The sequence below is a fragment of the Chrysochloris asiatica genome, unplaced genomic scaffold, assembly GCF_000296735.1.
Source record: "Chrysochloris asiatica unplaced genomic scaffold, ChrAsi1.0 scaffold00314, whole genome shotgun sequence".
Lineage (NCBI taxonomy): Eukaryota > Metazoa > Chordata > Mammalia > Afrosoricida > Chrysochloridae > Chrysochloris > Chrysochloris asiatica.
In genome coordinates, this window is record NW_006408832.1 from 390,588 (window position 1) to 407,268 (window position 16,681).

Sequence of the window (16,681 nt, forward strand, 5' to 3'; positions counted from 1 at the left end):
CCTGGGGGGGTGTCCATACATGTGGCAGTGTCCATACACGTGGGGGTGTCCATACATGTGGGGCAGGTAGGTACTGGGGGGGTGTCCATACAAGTGGGGTTGTCTATACGTGGGTGGTAGGTGTGTCCTGGGGGAGTTTCCATACATGTGGGGCATATCCTGTAGGGTGCCCATATATGGTGGGCAGATGTGTCCTGGGGAGGTGTCCATACACGTGGGGGTGTCCATACATGTGGGGTAGGTCCTGGGGTGTTGTCTATACATGGTGGGACAGGTATGTCCTGGGGGGGTATCCATACATGGGTGGTAGGTGTGTCCTGGGGGGGGTGTCCATACACATGGGGCAGGTATGTCCTAGCGGGGTATCCAGCCATGTGGGCAAGGTTTGTCTTGGGGCGGGTAGTCTGAAAATGTGGGGAAGGCATGTCTTGGGGAGGTCCCTTCATGTGAGGCAGGCATATACTGGGAGCCCATTCCTATGGGCCAGATATGTCTTTGGAACCCTACATGTGGGCAGGTGTGTCCTGAGGGCCCTACATGTGGCTTCTGGGAGATGGTGCCTGTGTGGCGTCCCTGAGGTTCTGTGCCCTCTGCTGCCCACGGCTCCGCAGGTACGACATTGTTTTCCTGCCGCCCTCCTTCCCCATTGTGGCCATGGAGAACCCCTGCCTCACCTTCATCATCTCCTCCATCCTGGAGAGTGACGAGTTCCTGGTCATCGACGTCATCCACGAGGTGGCCCACAGCTGGTTTGGCAACGCTGTCACCAATGCCACCTGGGAGGAGATGTGGCTGAGCGAGGGCCTGGCCACCTACGCACAGCGACGTATCACCACTGAGACCTACGGTACCGTCCACAGGGCAGGGGAGAGGCCCCAAGAGAAGGGGCCCCGAGGTCCTAGCCACCACCCACTCGGCTCTCCGCCCGAGCCCTAACAGGGTGCTCAACCCACCTGCCTCCTGGGACTGCCAGGTGCAGCCTTCACCTGCCTGGAGACTGCCTTCCGCCTGGACGCCCTACACCGGCAGATGAAGCTGTTGGGGGAAGACAATCCGGTCAGCAAGCTACAGGCCAAGTTGGAACCAGGTACTGCCTGCCAGACCCCACCCAGGACTCCTCAGACACACCTGCCTGCCAGGGCACCATCCCTACCCCAAGAAGACCCCTGCATGCCCCTTGTGGGCACAGAGCACCCTGTGGTCTTAAGGGTACATGCTTCAGTGTGTGCCAGTGGGGGCTCTCAGCCCTCCATGCCTCGCTTGCCCAGACTACCGCCCCTTCCCAGCCCCTCGGGACACAAGAGGGTCCCGGGCACTGCCCTATGCTAGGGGTCTCCCTTGCAGGAGTGAACCCCAGCCACCTGATGAACTTGTTCACCTATGAAAAGGGCTACTGCTTCGTGTACTACCTGTCCCAGCTCTGCGGGGATCCCCAGCGCTTTGACGACTTTCTCCGCGTGAGCAGCCCCTCCCTGGCCCACAGGCTCCTGGTGGGCATGGGGGCTGGGGTGATGGTACAGGGAGCCCTGCACTCTAGGACTGGGATGGGGAATCTTTTTCTGCCAAAAGTCATGACATCATTCGCGGGCCATACAAAATTCCCAACTTAAAATTAGCTTGCTGTATTCAATCACACATTTAACTCACCCCTGATGTGATGGCGGAGTGCTGGTGTGGCGCTAGGGATAAGCACTGATCTTCAGTGTCGGGTTGAATTGCAAGGTCGGCGGTTCAAACCCACCAGCAGCTTCTCGCAAATCCTATATGGGGTCACTATGAGTGGGAACCGACTCGATGGCACTTAACAATATAGCTCTCAGGCCAGATGTTCCCCACCCGTTTAGGCAGTGGGGATGGAGTAAGGGGTCTTTGTGCTCTACAGAGACCTGGCCTGCCTTTGCTCAAGGGAGCGTCTGGTCGTGCCTCCACTCACACCCCCTCTTAGGCCTCTCAGCAGGCCCTGCAGGTGGGCAGCACCCTGGGTCCCTGCAGGTGTGGTGAGGGTCCCCTGCTCCCCCTGCAGGCCTATGTGGAGAAATACAAGTTCAGCAGCGTGGTGGCTCAGGACCTGCTGGATTCCTTTCTCAGCTTCTTCCCAGAACTGAAGGAGCAGAGTGTGGATTGTAGGGCAGGTGAGAGAGCAGGCAGGTGTCTCACGTGTTGTAGGGGCTGAGAGGAGGTGACATTCAGAGCTAGCCCATGAGGGAGCCTGGGACTTCCTAGAAGAGGTGGCATTCAGAGCAGTCACAGAGAGAGGGCTGACCATGCCCTGCATACACAGGCCTGGGGCTGGCCAAGGCTTCCTGGTCCTCCTGTATGGTTCTCATGGGGCCTGAGCCTAGGGGGCCAGAGGAGGGCCCATCCACTGGGGCATCGTGGGGGGCTGAGGCTAGGGGGCCAGAGGAGGGCCCGTCCACCGGGGCGTCGTGGGGGGCTGAGGCTAGGGGGCCAGAGGAGGGCCCGCCCGTCCACCGGGGCGTCGTGGGGGGCTGAGGCTAGGGGGCCAGAGGAGGGCCCGTCCACTGGGGCGTCGTGGGGGGCTGAGGCTAGGGGGCCAGAGGAGGGCCCGTCCACCGGGGCTTCGTGGGGGGCTGAGGCTAGGGGAAGGGATGGTGGGAGGTCTGGGGTGGTGGGTAAGTGGTTGGTGAGGTGTTGTCTGCCCTGAGGCTGTTAGCCAGGGTGCTGTTTTCAGAGCTCAATGAGTGCCACCCCTCCCCCTGACTACAGGCACAGGGTGGTTAAAACGCTCACCATCTTGCACCCAGAAGCCTGGGGTGGGTGAGGGTCCCTTGGCCCCCCAAGCCCTCTTCCCCTTCTAGTGGCTTCAAGTAGCAGAAACTCAGGCTGGCCTCCGAGAGCCTTGTTTGGGGCGGTGGGGCCCCTGAGCCAGGTCAGCTACTTGCCCAGGGTCTGTGTCTCCAAGGCTTGCCCACTGGGTAACCCTCTCCCCAGCCTTATGAGGACCTCAGGATCACCCCTGACTTCCTGCAGGTCTAGAGTTTGAGCGCTGGCTTAATGCCACAGGCCCTCCACTAGCAGAGCCGGACCTGTCTCAGGGATCCAGCTTGACCCGGCCAGTGGAGGCCCTCTTCCATCTGTGGACAGCAGAGCCGCTGGACCAGGTGGCTGTGTCAGCCAGCACCATTGACATCTCCAAGTGGAGGACCTTCCAGACGGCACTTTTCCTGGATCGGCTGCTGGATGGGTCCCCACTGCCCCAGGGTGGGTCCTGTGCTGGGGGAAGGGGTGGTCGGTGGGGAGGGCAGCGCCTGGCTGGTCCTGACACGCCCTGCTCACAGAGGTGGTGATAAGCCTGTCCAAGTGTTACTCGTCCCTGCTGGACTCCATGAACGCTGAGATCCGTATTCGCTGGCTGCAGCTCATTGTCCGAAATGACTACTACCCCGACTTACACAGGGTGCGGCGCTTCCTGGAGAGTCAGGTACATCACACCTGCCTGACCACCTGGGGGTGGGACCACTACCTGCCCACACCTGTGCTGTCCCTCATTCAGTCCTCCTGTGCTCCTACAATCCCATCCCAGCCCTGAAGTCTGACCACACGTTTGGGACCCTTTGGCTTTCCAGAGAGCAGGGTGGGAAGAGTGGGGGCTGGGTTGGGTGTGGGGGAATGAGTCAGGTGACCATGGCACTGGCCTGTCAGGTTGGAGAGGCCAGTGTGGACAGAGAAAAATAAACTGGGAGCAAGAGTCAGGGGCTGGGGGCCCCCAGTAGATCCCTGCAGAGTGGGCTTCCTGGCCTGGGCCTCAGGGGGTGACCATCTCCTGGGAGGGAGGCCAGAGGCACCCAGGCCTGCCCTACAATCTCAGCATACAAGTCCTGCGGCTAGGGTGGGCAGGAAGCCGGCTGGTTTGGGAGGCCGATTTCGGGGTGGGGAGGCTGAGCTTCCTCCCATCGCCGCCTACAGATGTCGCGCATGTACACCATACCGCTGTACGAGGACCTCTGCACAGGAGCCCTCAAACCCTTCGCCCTGGAGGTGTTCTATCAGACCCAGGGCCAGCTGCACCCCAACCTGCGCAGAAACATCCAGCAGATCCTGTCGCAGGGCCTCGGCCCGGGTGCGGAGCTGGCCGCGGAGCCAGATACAGGCGCGGGCACCGACACGCCGGCAATGCTACTTGGGGACGAGGCCCCGGGCAGTGCCATCTCTCTCAGGGACGTCAACGTGTCTGCCTAGTCCTGAGTGGGCTGCCTACCACCTCACAGACACCACGATTGTGCCTTCTGGGGACGCGGGACTGCCAAGACTGCGGCCTCCCCACTCCTCGAGTCCCTGGACTTTCCCGGCCTGCGTGCGGGGAACTGCGTGCCGACTCTTCAGAGCCAGGAACCAGGTGCAAGCGGCCTGGCAGGGAACCTGCTGCAGACTGTTACCAGGGCCGGTTGGTATCTGGGTGTGGGCTCTGCAGGAAGCTGGATGCAGACTCTCAGTGGCCGGTGGAGTCAGGTGCGGGCTCGGCAGCAGCACATCCAGGACCTGGTAACGGCCATTGGGCACCGTGCCCTCTATTCTCACACCGCGGGCGCTCAGCCCGTACTCCCAGAAGAAGGGGTGCACACCCATACCAGACGCTGCCAGGCGATGGCCCCACGCCCCTGCAGCGACCATCACACTGTGCCTTATGTCTGTGTGCGACCTGGGCCATGCCTCCCGAAGAGCAAACTCGGCTAAGGACCAGGGACGCAGATATGCTCGCTGTCCCCTTTGTAACAGTGGCGTGGGGCCAGGGGACACCAGGGAGAGGCCACAGGTTCCTTGGGTGGGGCCCCGGGCCAAGCAAAGCCTTAGCCCCTCAGGGAACCCGGGTCGGGGGCGGGGCGGGCGCACGGGCAAAGCAATACCGCAGGGAAGCGGCAGGTGGCGCTGGTGCTCTCCTTAGGCCACAGTGCTGCTGGGGGTGGCTGCCGCTGGGGTCTCCGGGGACCGCGGGGTGAGGGCTGACCTGCAGCGTCACCAGACCGTCCCATTAAACCTCTTCTTTGCAAACCTGACCTCCCTGTCCCCATGTCCTGATTTGTGCCTTCTGCATCCAGGGAACCCCTGGGATAGAGCTGGCTGGTCCGGGGGCTTGGACTGACAGCTGGTTGCGGGTGGAGCCCCTTGACACCAGATGTTGGATGGGGCTGAGCATCTTTCCAGCGGTGCAGCTGCTCCAGGGTCTGAGAACAGGTCTGCGTGGGGACCCAGCAACCCCCGGGTGTATAAATTCTAGCAGAAGGCCTTTGTCTTGCCTACCACAGGGCCTTCCCAGTGCCCTGCAGACCTCCTAGAGCTGGACGTCTTCACTCAGATCAGACTACATGGGACCACTTGTCACCACCCGTTTGCTCTGTGGCTTTGGCCCAGATCTGGCCTTAGTGGTGGACTGTCCTGAATACGTTTCCAAGGGCACTGACTGGACTCCTCCCACTCCTAGGTCTTAAGGGGTTGAGTTATATAAGAAGACCTCAGGCTCTGGATGGTCCCTGAAGTTATCATCCCCAGTGCCCAACCCGATCCACCCAAGGGATCTCCTGGCGTGGGGGTGGGTTCCCCAGCCCTGAGGCAAATCCCCCTCTGAAGACACTGGCCAGGCATCTCCACACCGGAAGGGTCCTCTTTGTAAGTCAGTGCCCAATGAGCCTCTGAGTTTAGAAAGCGGAATCACAGAACATCTTTATTTCTGAGGTGGGGTTGGAGGATGTGGCTTGGACTCAAGCCAGCCCGGTTCTCCTGCCAGACCTTTCCTGTTACCCAGAGGTGTCTCAGGGGCCTCTCATGCAGAGCGCTGGGTAGCATGCTGCTCAGACAAGGCAGGGTAACTGCCCTCAGAGCCCATGGCTACTGCAAATGACAGACACGAAGCCCACGGGGGTGCTCAGTGGTACTGAAGTAAATCCTCCGCTGTGGTCCTCCCTAGTTCTCTTAAGATGCGTGGCTCTGGACTCCCAAGCAGGACACGGGGGCTAGGCCAGGGCACCCACAGCTGCCACCATCTCGGCCCAGCCTCTCAGAGGGAGGAGTTACGCGAAGTCAAGGGTCAGAGGTACGGGCTTCAGGGCCAGCTTTGCTTCTTGCCATAGGGACCCTTAGCACCTGGGGACAGGAAAAGGGCTTCGATATGTCCTTTATCTAAGCTAGGTTAAATAGCCTGAAGATGCAAACACCTGAGATGTTTCATCACTTGGGCTGGGGTCCCGGTCCCCTCTCTGCGTGGTTAGCAACCAGGAGGAGGCTCCGCGAAAAGCTAGACTCCCGGGTCCCCTTTCTACCGCTGCTGTCTCAAGTCAGACCACGGCAGCGGGGACCACTAGACACACCATTCACAGTTCGTCTCCCGCATCTGCAACAACCAACGCCTGCAGCGCTCTGTGCACAGGATTCCGGACGTCGGAAGGAGGAATGCATTCTGGGGGGCCGCGCTGTATGCTGGGACCTGTAGTCCACAGCCCTGTCTCGGAGCCTATGAAGTCCTTTCAGTTCCAAGAGCCCCACATTCAGCACAAGCCTGGCCGATCCCACGATAATACCTGATGGTTTCCTAGCGTACCCCTCAGCACGCCCCTGCCAACTCCCAGAAGAAGAAAGTAGCGGCGAGTCTGAGCAGCATCGCGAGAGCGAGCTTTGAAGCCCCGCCCCTGGGCGGGACCGCAGCGCGTAGCAAGGTTGAACTCGAGCGAATGAGCGCCTGCCCATCATGTGGTCCGGAGCGACACCTCTGGTTGGCTGCTGCCTGGTTACCCGGGCGACGGAGCGGCCGGTCTCCCAGCGGAGTGGCTGATTTCCTAGCTGAAGGTTGTGGTGGACGGTGGGGAACTGTTCGGTTCCGTCCGGGGTCGTGACCCCGAGTCCACTGACCTGGGGCTCCCACTCGGCCGCAGATGGGAGCCCGGGGCGCCGGAGATGCGGGCGGAGCGGCCGAGGCTCCGGCGCCCGAGCTCTTCCGGGACGCCGCCTTCCCGGCCTCGGACGCCTCGCTTTTCTTCAACTTCTCCACGCCGCTGGCCCAGTTCCACGGGGACTTCACGTGGCGGCGGCCCCAGGTGGACCGGGCTGGGTCGGGGAGCGGGCGGGAGCTGCGGGACGGACGGGCGGCCGGCAGCCACTCACTCCCACCTCGGGAGACGCCGGACCGGCCGCTTTATCCCTTCATATCCCCGTTAGACGTGCCTGACCACAGGCTAACCTTTAAGGGCAAGACAGGAGGTCGTGGCCCCTGTTGTTGCGAACCCTGGTTTAGAATGAAGGAGCTTGTGGGTGGCGCAAACAGTTAAGCTCTCTTTTTAAAATTGGAAGGTTCGAATCCGCCCTGAAGCGCATGGAAAGAAAGGCCTGGCGATCTGCTTCTGAAAATTGTCTGGAGCGGTTTTGTTCTGCACATGGGGTCACCGTGAGTCGGAGTCACCTCCACGGCTCCCACTTTAGAGGACAATTCTGGGCTCAGCGAGAGCAGACCCAGTCCTGCCTCTACTCTGGGTCTCCAGGTCATCCTGGCCACACACCTGCTTCTGCTTTTAGTGTAGACTTGGCCACAGGACAGTGAAGCCTCGAGCTCCTCTCCGAGGGAGAGGGAGCCTGCAAAGCAAGACCGTGGTCGTTTCCAATGTGGGTGCCACACACCTGCACTTTCCGTTGTAGATCGTTTTAAGGTGGCAGTTGAAAGGGACGTTGTGACCTAGGTTTGTGGTGGACACATCTGGTGGCTGTCCGCCCTTGAAGGAGCCCGGTGGGCTTGAGTGGCCACCAAGGTGATTCAGAGAGTAGCCTCGTTTCCTTGAGCCACACTAGGGGAGACTCGCACCAGGGCATCGAGAGCCTTTTGGAACTTGGGGTTTATTGCTGTTATTTGCTGTAGAGTAAGTTCCAACTCATAGCCACCCTGTATAGGGTTTATGAGGAGCAGCTGGTAGACTGGAACCACCGACCTTGTGGTGCAAACCAACCTTACAGTCCAGTGCTTAAGCTACAGCCTCACACACACAGAACTTCTCCATATGTATTCTAACCTTAGAAATCCTAAGGAGCGGTTCGCCCCTGTCCTAGAGGGTCACTGGGGCTTGATGGCAGTGGGTTTGTGGTTTGTGGGAGGTCAGGGTTCGCAATAGGGGGTGGAACTATGGCTTACACGTTGGTTCAAACCCACCCTCCACTCCTCAGGAAAGCTGACGCTGCCTGCTCCCATAAAGATTTGCAGCCTTGGAAACCCTAAAGAGCGGTTTCCTTTCACCTATAGAGTTGTTATGAGTTAGAACATACTCCATGGCAGTGGGCTTGGTTTTTGATCTTAGGAGGGTAGGAGTCACAGAGTAATTCAAACAGTTGATGAAATCAGCTGGTAACCAGCAGGTTGGAGATTCGAGTCCCACCCAGTGGCTCCTTGGAAGACATGCCTGGTGATGCAGCTCTGACTGTTAGGGAGCGGTTCTATTGGATCTGTGTGAAGAGCTCACTCTTGCTGTTGGCTGGGCACAGGGGTGTCTGGCAGGAATGGAAGTAGCCATTGCAGGGTCCTGAAGGACAGAGGTGGTCAGGGCTTTGGTGCAGCTGGATTTAGGAAAATGTGATGGGTCTTCCTGAGCAGTTGGAAATGGAGGCTTTGTTCAAACCCACTCAGGCAGGCCAATTGGATGAGAGTGGAACGCAGGAGGGTGGTGGGCAGACAGCCCAGGCCTGTGTGGGAGTGCCTCCGGAGAGGGCATAGTGGAGAGGCAGAGAGGCTAGCACTGACCCCGAGGAACCCAGGGTCCAGGGTGTTGCAAGCAGGCCCTGACAGGTGGGCTTGGGAGGCAGGAGGGCGGGCACCGGAGTGATGGATCAGGAAGCCCCAGAGGGATGACGGAGAAGAGAAGAAACAGCCTGGAAGGGGTGTGGAGGAAGCGGCTGAAGACACCGTGCACCCTGAGCTCCAACTTTCTGTCAGAGTGAGGGGAGGTAGGGTGGTCAGTTGCCGGAAGCTTAGCACTGGGGCAGCCCAGAGGAGTACTGCATGATGCAGGAAATGTCTGGGGGAACAATGGACAGCTGGCTTTTGTATGGCCCTACTGGCTATAGTCTTGTAACTCCCACTAAAAGATTGGGTGGGACTCTGCTTGGGACCCACCAAGGGGCTTGGGTAGTTTGATAATGATTCAGATAAGGTGTAGGGGACCTTGGTCCGTTTTACCATCCAGCTAGGCATAAAAGAGAGCCAATCCCAGAGCAGAGAGCGGAACCTCCCATCTCTAGAAGCAGAGACAGAGTTGTCACAGGGGAGAAGTGGGAAGCAGAACCCGAAGGTCATTAGATGGTGCGCTGGGCGAGACCTTCAGGCAGAATAGGGTGCCTCGGGCCCTCGATGGAGCGAGACTTGCCACCCCTAGGAGCTAGCGCTGAGTGCTTTTGGACTGAGGCTATTTGGCGGAGTGGAGTGTCTGTGGGCATCTCTTGGTAGAGCCAGACCATTCTGTAACACTTACCAGAGAAGGGCAGCGGCTGGGCTGGCTCATGATACCCAAGGGGCCCAAGACCTGATCCTGGATTGTAACCTGTCACTCCCCTAATAAACCTCGTAACTGTGAATGTGGTGTGTGAGTTCTGTGGGGTCATGGCGACACATTCTCCAGCCCAGCAAAGGAGCCGAGAGGGCCGCTGTGCGAGGCCGGCTGGTGTCCGAACTGGTGAAAAGCTTGGACATAGGAGGACTGGTACTTAGGGAGAGCTGGGGATTGGGGAGAGGGTCTTGGAGGAAAGCCAGGTCTGGGGCAGGAGGTTGTGGCATTTCAGGAGGACAGAGAAAAGACCGCTTTCCTGAGCACCATGGGACAGAATCTAGCGTGTTTAGGACCCCTAGAAATACGCTGTGGTGATTTTAAAGTGGAACTTCCAGGCCAACGTCTAGCTGTTTTAAGGAGGTGGTTGGCAGGATTCAGCTAGAGTGGGAGTTTTTACCCACTACAGGTGGGGGGGACATCATGACCCCAGAATTCAGACTACACCAGGATCTGAAGCCAGGAGGGGCTCGAGGACAGTGGCTACATGAAGTCAGACAGTGACGAGGGTGATGAGGAAGCCTCGTGTGTGGAGACAGCCCCAGGATGCCATATAACGCGGTTGAACCCTCTTCTTTCAGGAGCTCTGTGCAGCTCCCCGGCTGTTTCCAGATACCCCCCAGGAGGGACAGGTGAAGCAGGGGCTGCTGGGAGACTGCTGGTTCCTATGCGCCTGCGCAGCCCTGCAGAAGAGCCGGCGCCTCCTGGAGCAGGTGCGCGGCCGGGACAGGTTGCAGTGGGTTTCTGAGAGTTCTGGGACTTGGGCTGTGGCTGTGACAGTGGGAGGACCCTAAGGCAGGCTCCAGGGTCTCCTTCCCTGCAGAAGTGGGGGAGTCCTTGGGGACGTCGTACGCTTGCCCTGCTGTGTCTGGCTTCTCCATGTCTCGATGACACACCATCCTAGAGTACGAGGCCCAGCTGGGTGACCCTTGTGTGGAGCAATGCACTTCCAGCTTTGACTGTTAGTCGGCAGGAGACCCTCCTGCACAGTGGCTTAATGGGGCTGTGGTGGTCGCCTCTGAGCATGCGGTGAGCGCATCGCTGCGAACTGTGACCACAGACCCCTTTATACGACCAGGGAGCTAAAGCCGCCATCTGTATGGTTCTGGATGGTAAGGGTAGGGCCAGAATCCCAGCCCCGGTGCCCGAAGTGGGTCCCTGGGCTTTGTTAGGGCACGTCTGCAGTTGGCCTACCCTCCTGCCAGCAGAAGTCACCGTCAGTTTGGGCTCGGCGGCTCTGGGAGACATGTGGCTGGCTAGGCATGAGCCACAGTTGTGGCATTAGGTGGGGACTTGGTTTTTCTTGAGCGCGAGACTCGTGCGGCACTCCTTCTCACAGCGCCTCTGCGTCTCCTGTGCACTAGGTCATTCCGCCTGGACAGCCGAGCTGGCCCGACCCTGCCTACCGGGGCTCCTTTACCGGCTGCGTGTGGCAGTTTGGACACTGGGTGGAAGTGACGGTGGATGACCGCCTGCCTTGCCTCGCCGGCAGACTCTGCTTCTCCCGCTGCCACAGCGAGGATGTGTTCTGGCTCCCCCTGCTGGAGAAGGTCTATGCCAAGTACGGGGCGGGTCCAGGGCGGGACTAAAGCAGATCCACGCCCAGTATGAGGCGGATCCCGGGGGTGGGGCTGGAGGCTGCTCAAAGTCTGGGTCAATATGGTCGGGGGCGTGGCTGGAGAAGGGCTAAGCTAAGTACTGGGCTGGTCAGGAGCTGGCCTAGGGAAGACCCACGCCCAGTATGGGGCGGGTCCAGGGATAGTTTGGGGGCGTGGCTGGAGAAGGGCGGCTGGTAGGTGAGTTGGGGAGGCAGGGCGAGGAGGGGAGAGGGAACTTTCCACTCCCACTCTGCGGCCTCTTTCAGCGTGAAAGCCAATCATCGTGTGAAGACAGTGAGATTCCCTTCTTTTGGTGTGGATAAACCCCAAGGGGCCAGACCTCTCACGGATGAGGAAGGGTGGAGGTCCCGCACACTTCAGTACTCCGCTACCTTGGTCCTGGCCTGGGGCCACACATGTGCTGAGGCCCGAGGAGAGGGAACCTGATGAGGTGGTGGAGATATAGAGACCAGGCTTGGGCGGGCATCATACTGGAGGAGGAAGAGGCAGCAGCGCCCCGCCCCGTCCCGTCCCCGAGGTCACCTGCTCTTGTGCCGCAGGGTCCACGGGTCCTATGAGCACCTGTGGGCAGGGCAGGTGGCAGATGCCCTGGTAGACCTGACCGGCGGCCTGGCGGAAAGGTGGAGCCTGAAGGATCTAGCCAGGTCCAGCGGGCCCCAGGACGGGCCGGGACACAGGGAGCTGCGGCAGCTGCTTCACTTGAAGAACAGGTGTGGGCTGAGCTGCTCGGTGCTCAGCCCGAGAGCAGGTGAGGCACGGGCAGGTGGGTGGGCGCAGAGCACCAGGAGGCAGTCAGGACCTGTAGTGACTGCAATGCACACTCACTCTCTGGGGTGTGGATGCTCGTTAAAGGGAGCCCTGGTGGCACCGTGGTGAAGCGCTCCCCAGCAGCTTTGCAGGAGAAGGACGTGACCTTGGAGGCCCTATGGGTAGTTCTGCTCTAGTCTCTAGGGTTGCTGTGAATCAGAACCGACTTGATGGTAAAATAATACGCTCACTAAAGAAAATCTGTGAAGAGTGAAAGCTGTCACTTGCTTCTCAGCTTGTTAGTACACTTTCTCAGTTTCTTTGTAAATGTGCCCGTTCTCTGTGCTTCCCACGGTGTCATTTTCCCATGCCGCTACCCCAGCCACTCACTCCTCAGAGACCCTGTGGGATGCGCTGAGTTAGAACCAATTCAGTGAAACTTACGGCGATATCAGCTGTGTACACATTTGATCCCACCAGTGGATCTGCCCTGGGTTTCTTGATCCTTCCCTGAATGCTAGAGATTGAAGGTCTTCCCAGTGTTAACAGAATTTTAAACCACTGCAGGGAACATCTCAGTTTGCCTTATGGTTCCACTTAAAAACAAATCCAACCTAATGTCATCTAATGGGGAAAAGCGGGTCCCGTGGTGTCTGGGAATCTGGACTACCTGAAGTCAGACCTGAGACAGGGTGGAGGAGCGCCTGGGGAGGTGAGAGGGTGACAGGAAGCAGGAGGGCGGCCTCAGAGTCCTCCCTCCCCAGGGGTGAGGAGCCAGTGGGCGCCGCTCCTAGTGGGGCAGGGAGACATAGAGGCTTTCTGGTTCTGTAGAAAGCCTGCTGAGAGATCAGCTGGAGTGAGGCTGTGGGCTTCATTCCCAGGATGCCTCTCTTCCCTCCCCAGATGGGGTCTCTGCTCTTCTCGGGCTCCCCTACTTCTACCTCTATGCCCTGTGACGCTGGAAAAGTGGGGAATCCCCTGGGTGGGTTTCTGGTCACATTTTTCTCTGAGTGCCTGCGTGTCCTTCCCAGAGGCACCTCCTTTGTGTGGGGATCCTGGCCGTTCTGGGGGGGTGACAGGGCCTGGGGTCATCCCCGAGAGGGCCTGGTGGCCTGCGCACACCCTCCTACAATCAGCTTGCACCCAGGGGCTTCAGTAGCTGGAAATGAGCCCTGCTCCCTCTGAGGGCCTCTGCAGTCACCCCCTGTCCCCCACACAGGAGTCCAAGAGCTGGGGGAGTTCCATGCCTTCATCATCTCGGACCTGTGGGAGCTGCACAGCCCAGCTGCCAAGGGTGCCCTGCTGTTCCGCATCCACAACCCCTGGGGCCGGCGCTGCTGGCAGGGGCCCTGGAGAGAGGGGTGCGTCAGGGGAGGAGGCCTGGAGAGAGGGGTGCATGTGGTGGGGGGCCCTGAATCAGGGAGTATGTGAAGGGGGCCTTGGAAAGAGTGGTGTGTGTAGTAGAGGCACTCTGCAGAGAGGGGTGTATGCGATGGGGAAGCCCTGTAGACAAGTGCATAGAGGGACCCTGGAGAGCGGGGTCATACAGGGGCCCTGAGGAGCAGTGTGTGTGTAGGAAACAGGGAAGGGAAGGCTCGGGACTGCCTCCCTGACTGAGCTGGGTCTCCTTGCAGGGGTGAAGGCTGGAGCCAGGTGGAGGAGGCGGAGGCCACAGCATGCCTATCCCAGCTGCAAGAGGGCGAGTTCTGGGTGGACGGGGAAGAGTTCCTCCGTGAGTTTGATGAGCTCACAGTCAGCTTCCCCATCTCGGAGGAAGGCCACCTGCAGAGCCTTCACTCAGGTGCAGTGCCCAGGCCCCTCTTTGTCTGTCAGGCAGCTGGCTCCGAGGTCTGTCCCCTAAGCTGACTCAAGCTCTGTGTATACCAGGAAAGACACTGTATCACAGGCAGGCACTGCCTGGGGCCTGGGTCCGAGGGCAGTCGGCTGGAGGGTGTCGGAACAACAGTAGCTTCCCTAGCAACCCCAAGTTCTGGCTGAGGGTCTGGGAGCCGAGCGAGGTGTGCCTGGCCGTCCTGCAGAGGCCCAGGGGGGTCACAGGGAACAAGCAAGCTGCATGGAGCCTGGCCAGCCTCCCGGGCAAGGACCTTCAGGCTGTGGGCCTCCATGTGTGGAAGGTAACTCCTGAATCAGGCTTCTCACCTAGCTGGACACAGGGATGGGCCAGGACAGGGTGGCGATAGGGGCCAGTCCGCTGGCAGAGTGGACCCCTGTCTGGGTGAATGCTTTTTTGAACACGTGATTTATAGAAGAAGACCGTGAACTGCAGGGTCGGTGGTTCAAAACCACTAACCACTCCTTGGGAGAAAGCTGGGGCTGTCTGCTTTTGTAAAGACTGTCAGTCTCTGAGCCATCGTGAGTCCCAATTGACTCAGTGGCAGCTGGGTTGATTTGGACCTGGGATGGCTTCTAGCCAGTGGGAGAAGTAAGAGTCCAGCCTCAGGGCCACGCTGGCCAAGAGAGGACCTCAATGTGTTGTACCACCTGCCCCTCCTGACTCAGGGTGGGGTGGGGTAGGCACTGACAAATCACCTTGCGCCTCCCAGGTGGAAAAGCGGCGGGTCAACCTGCCCAGAGTCCTGTCGGCACCCCCTGCAGCCAGCACCACCTGTCACACATATGACCGCGAGGTCCACCTACGCTGTGAGCTTTCCCCAGGCTACTACCTGGTCGTGCCCAGTACCTTCCTCAAGGATGTGCCGGGTCAGTTCCTGCTCCGAGCTTTCTCTTCGGGGCAGGTCTGCCTCAGGTGAGAGCTTTGCGTTTCGGAGCTGTGGTCTCCGCCTGCGGCCCCGCCTGCCTTGGTGTGCCCCTTCCAGAGACAGGCTACCCGCACTGCCCTCAGTCCAGCCCTTGTCCCCTCGCAGTGCCATCAAGTCGCCTGCTAGGTGTCCGGGCCCTGGGGGCGCCCTGCCTGCCGGGGAGTGGGAGACCATTCAGCTGCAGGGATGTTGGCGGGCCGGGCAGACGGCAGGCGGCAGCAGGAACTTCGCCTCGTACCCCAGCAACCCCTGCCTCCCCTTCACTGTGCCCGCCGGTGGCGAGGGTGCCCGCTGCGTCCGCATCTCGCTGCGCCAGCACTGCCCAGAGGGCGCATGCCACCCCATCGGTTTCCATGTCTTCCAGGCAAGAGCTCAGCAGCAGGCGGGTGGGTGTCGGGGAGTGCCCATCAGTACAGAACAAAACCCATCTCAAGATGTGCTCTGGGGTCCTAGGGCACTGGGGTCGTTGGGGTAGGCTCCAGCAGCGCCTTGTGCGGAACTGTAGCCCATCATTAGGGCTCTGGGCATTACTTTCTGCTTCCAGTGAACCACACCCAACCAAACCCCTCCAAAGTGGATGGAGCCACGCCCCTACCTGGATAGTGGGCGGGGCCGTGTGCTCACTAGCCTGTGGATGGAGGCTTGCCCTTCTGTGGGCGGGGCCTGCGAGTCCTGAGGGGAGCAGCCTACCAGGTGTTTGTCCTCCCTCACTTGCCCGGGACCTGCTGGATACCCTAGCACCCACCCACTAGGTCTCCAGTTAGCGGGACCACACCCCTGACCTCCGAGGACCTACGGTACTGGTCTTAGGGGGCCGCCTCTGGCCCTTCCTGGAGGTGGGGCTGGGGACTCCAGCTGAGTAACTTAGCCCTGGACAGGTCCGTGACCCGGGAGTGGTGTTTGAACATGTACAAGGGCAAGGAGCCCCACGAGTCCTGGGCCCGCTGCCCCACCTGAAGAGGGCCGGGGCGATGGGGAGGCAGATGATCAGCCCCCTGCGCCCCTGCCCCCCTTCTCCGCCAGGTTCCCGAGGGTGGCGGGAGCCGGGACGTGTCCTCCCTACTGCCTCAGGAGCCACTGTCCAGCTGTGTGCCTCACCGCCACGCCCTGGAAGTGAGCCAACTGTGCCGCCTGCCTGCAGGCACCTACGGAGTGGTGCCCTCCACCTACCAGCCTGACACAGAGGCGGCCTTCACCGTCATCATAGCCACCAGGATCGACCGGTACTTGCCTCCCGTGGGGAAGGGGCCCATTGTGTCTCAGCTGTTCACTGGACCCAGGCTGATGGCTGTCTCCTGCAGGCAGTCCCTCCAGAGTCGGGAGAGCCTGGGCCAGCCCCTTCAGGAGGTATGTGGTGTTGATTGCGGACTGGGGTCTGCCACTCCGCTGGGCATTTGGGGTCTCACTGTACGCTCTGCAGGCCTCCTTCACGGCTGTGATGCAGACCTGAGGGGATGGCTGTGTGCCCACTCAGTGACGGTGTTCCTGCTCGTCCTCTGCACATGGTTTCCTCCCCACCCCCCCATGGGGTCAGCAGGGTCTTCATGCCGCCCTGGAGAACGGCCTGCAGCTTCCCTGGGGCCCAGGAGTGAGATCGCCAGGCTGCGTCTGAGCAGGGTCCGAGAGAGAGGCAAAACCTCAGGGCGGAGCACAAAGTCCCTGAGCCCAGCCAGGGGCTCCAGCGGGACCTTGACAATCTCTCATCACTGAGAGGCCTTCCACCAGACAGGAGCGGGTGGAGACAAATTTTGCCAACATTCAAAGCTAGTTATTATTATTGGAACCCCTTGTAAGAGGTCATTTTATCAATAAACCAGTGGGCACTGGCAGGTGGTGGATTTCTACTGTCTGAGTAGCTCTGCGTTGAGTCATCTGTTCCTCAGCTCAGTCCTGGAGGGACAGGAGGGCTTGGGTGGAGGTGGGAGGGGGTGCAGGTGCAGAGAGGTTGGATGCAGACGAGGCAGGCTGGGGCAGGTCAGGAGGCCCAGGAAGTGAGAGGAGAGGC

The 16,681-nt window shown here is 60.1% G+C and overlaps 2 protein-coding genes across 2 annotated transcripts in view; both read left to right on the top strand.

Annotated features, from left to right (window-relative positions):
• Window positions 1-4,200, top strand: part of RNPEPL1 (arginyl aminopeptidase (aminopeptidase B)-like 1) — a 7,808-nt gene extending 3,608 nt beyond the window's left edge. Inside the window, exons 5-11 of the mRNA XM_006875200.1 lie at window positions 612-847; window positions 974-1,087; window positions 1,345-1,457; window positions 2,024-2,132; window positions 2,992-3,222; window positions 3,300-3,442; window positions 3,928-4,200. Coding sequence (XP_006875262.1) covers window positions 612-847; window positions 974-1,087; window positions 1,345-1,457; window positions 2,024-2,132; window positions 2,992-3,222; window positions 3,300-3,442; window positions 3,928-4,200 — 1,219 coding nt within the window. The remainder of the gene's footprint in view (window positions 1-611; window positions 848-973; window positions 1,088-1,344; window positions 1,458-2,023; window positions 2,133-2,991; window positions 3,223-3,299; window positions 3,443-3,927) is intronic.
• A 445-nt stretch (window positions 4,201-4,645) lies between these two features.
• CAPN10 (calpain 10) lies at window positions 4,646-16,126 on the top strand. Its single transcript, XM_006875223.1, is given in 16 exon segments — window positions 4,646-4,783; window positions 4,904-4,954; window positions 5,058-5,165; window positions 6,793-6,919; window positions 6,922-7,046; window positions 10,112-10,243; window positions 10,895-11,091; window positions 11,689-11,897; window positions 13,116-13,257; window positions 13,531-13,697; window positions 13,784-14,031; window positions 14,461-14,663; window positions 14,782-15,040; window positions 15,700-15,899; window positions 15,978-16,023; window positions 16,097-16,126. Coding segments are annotated over 16 exon segments (2,382 nt in total).
• The last annotated feature ends 555 nt before the right edge of the window (window positions 16,127-16,681 follow it).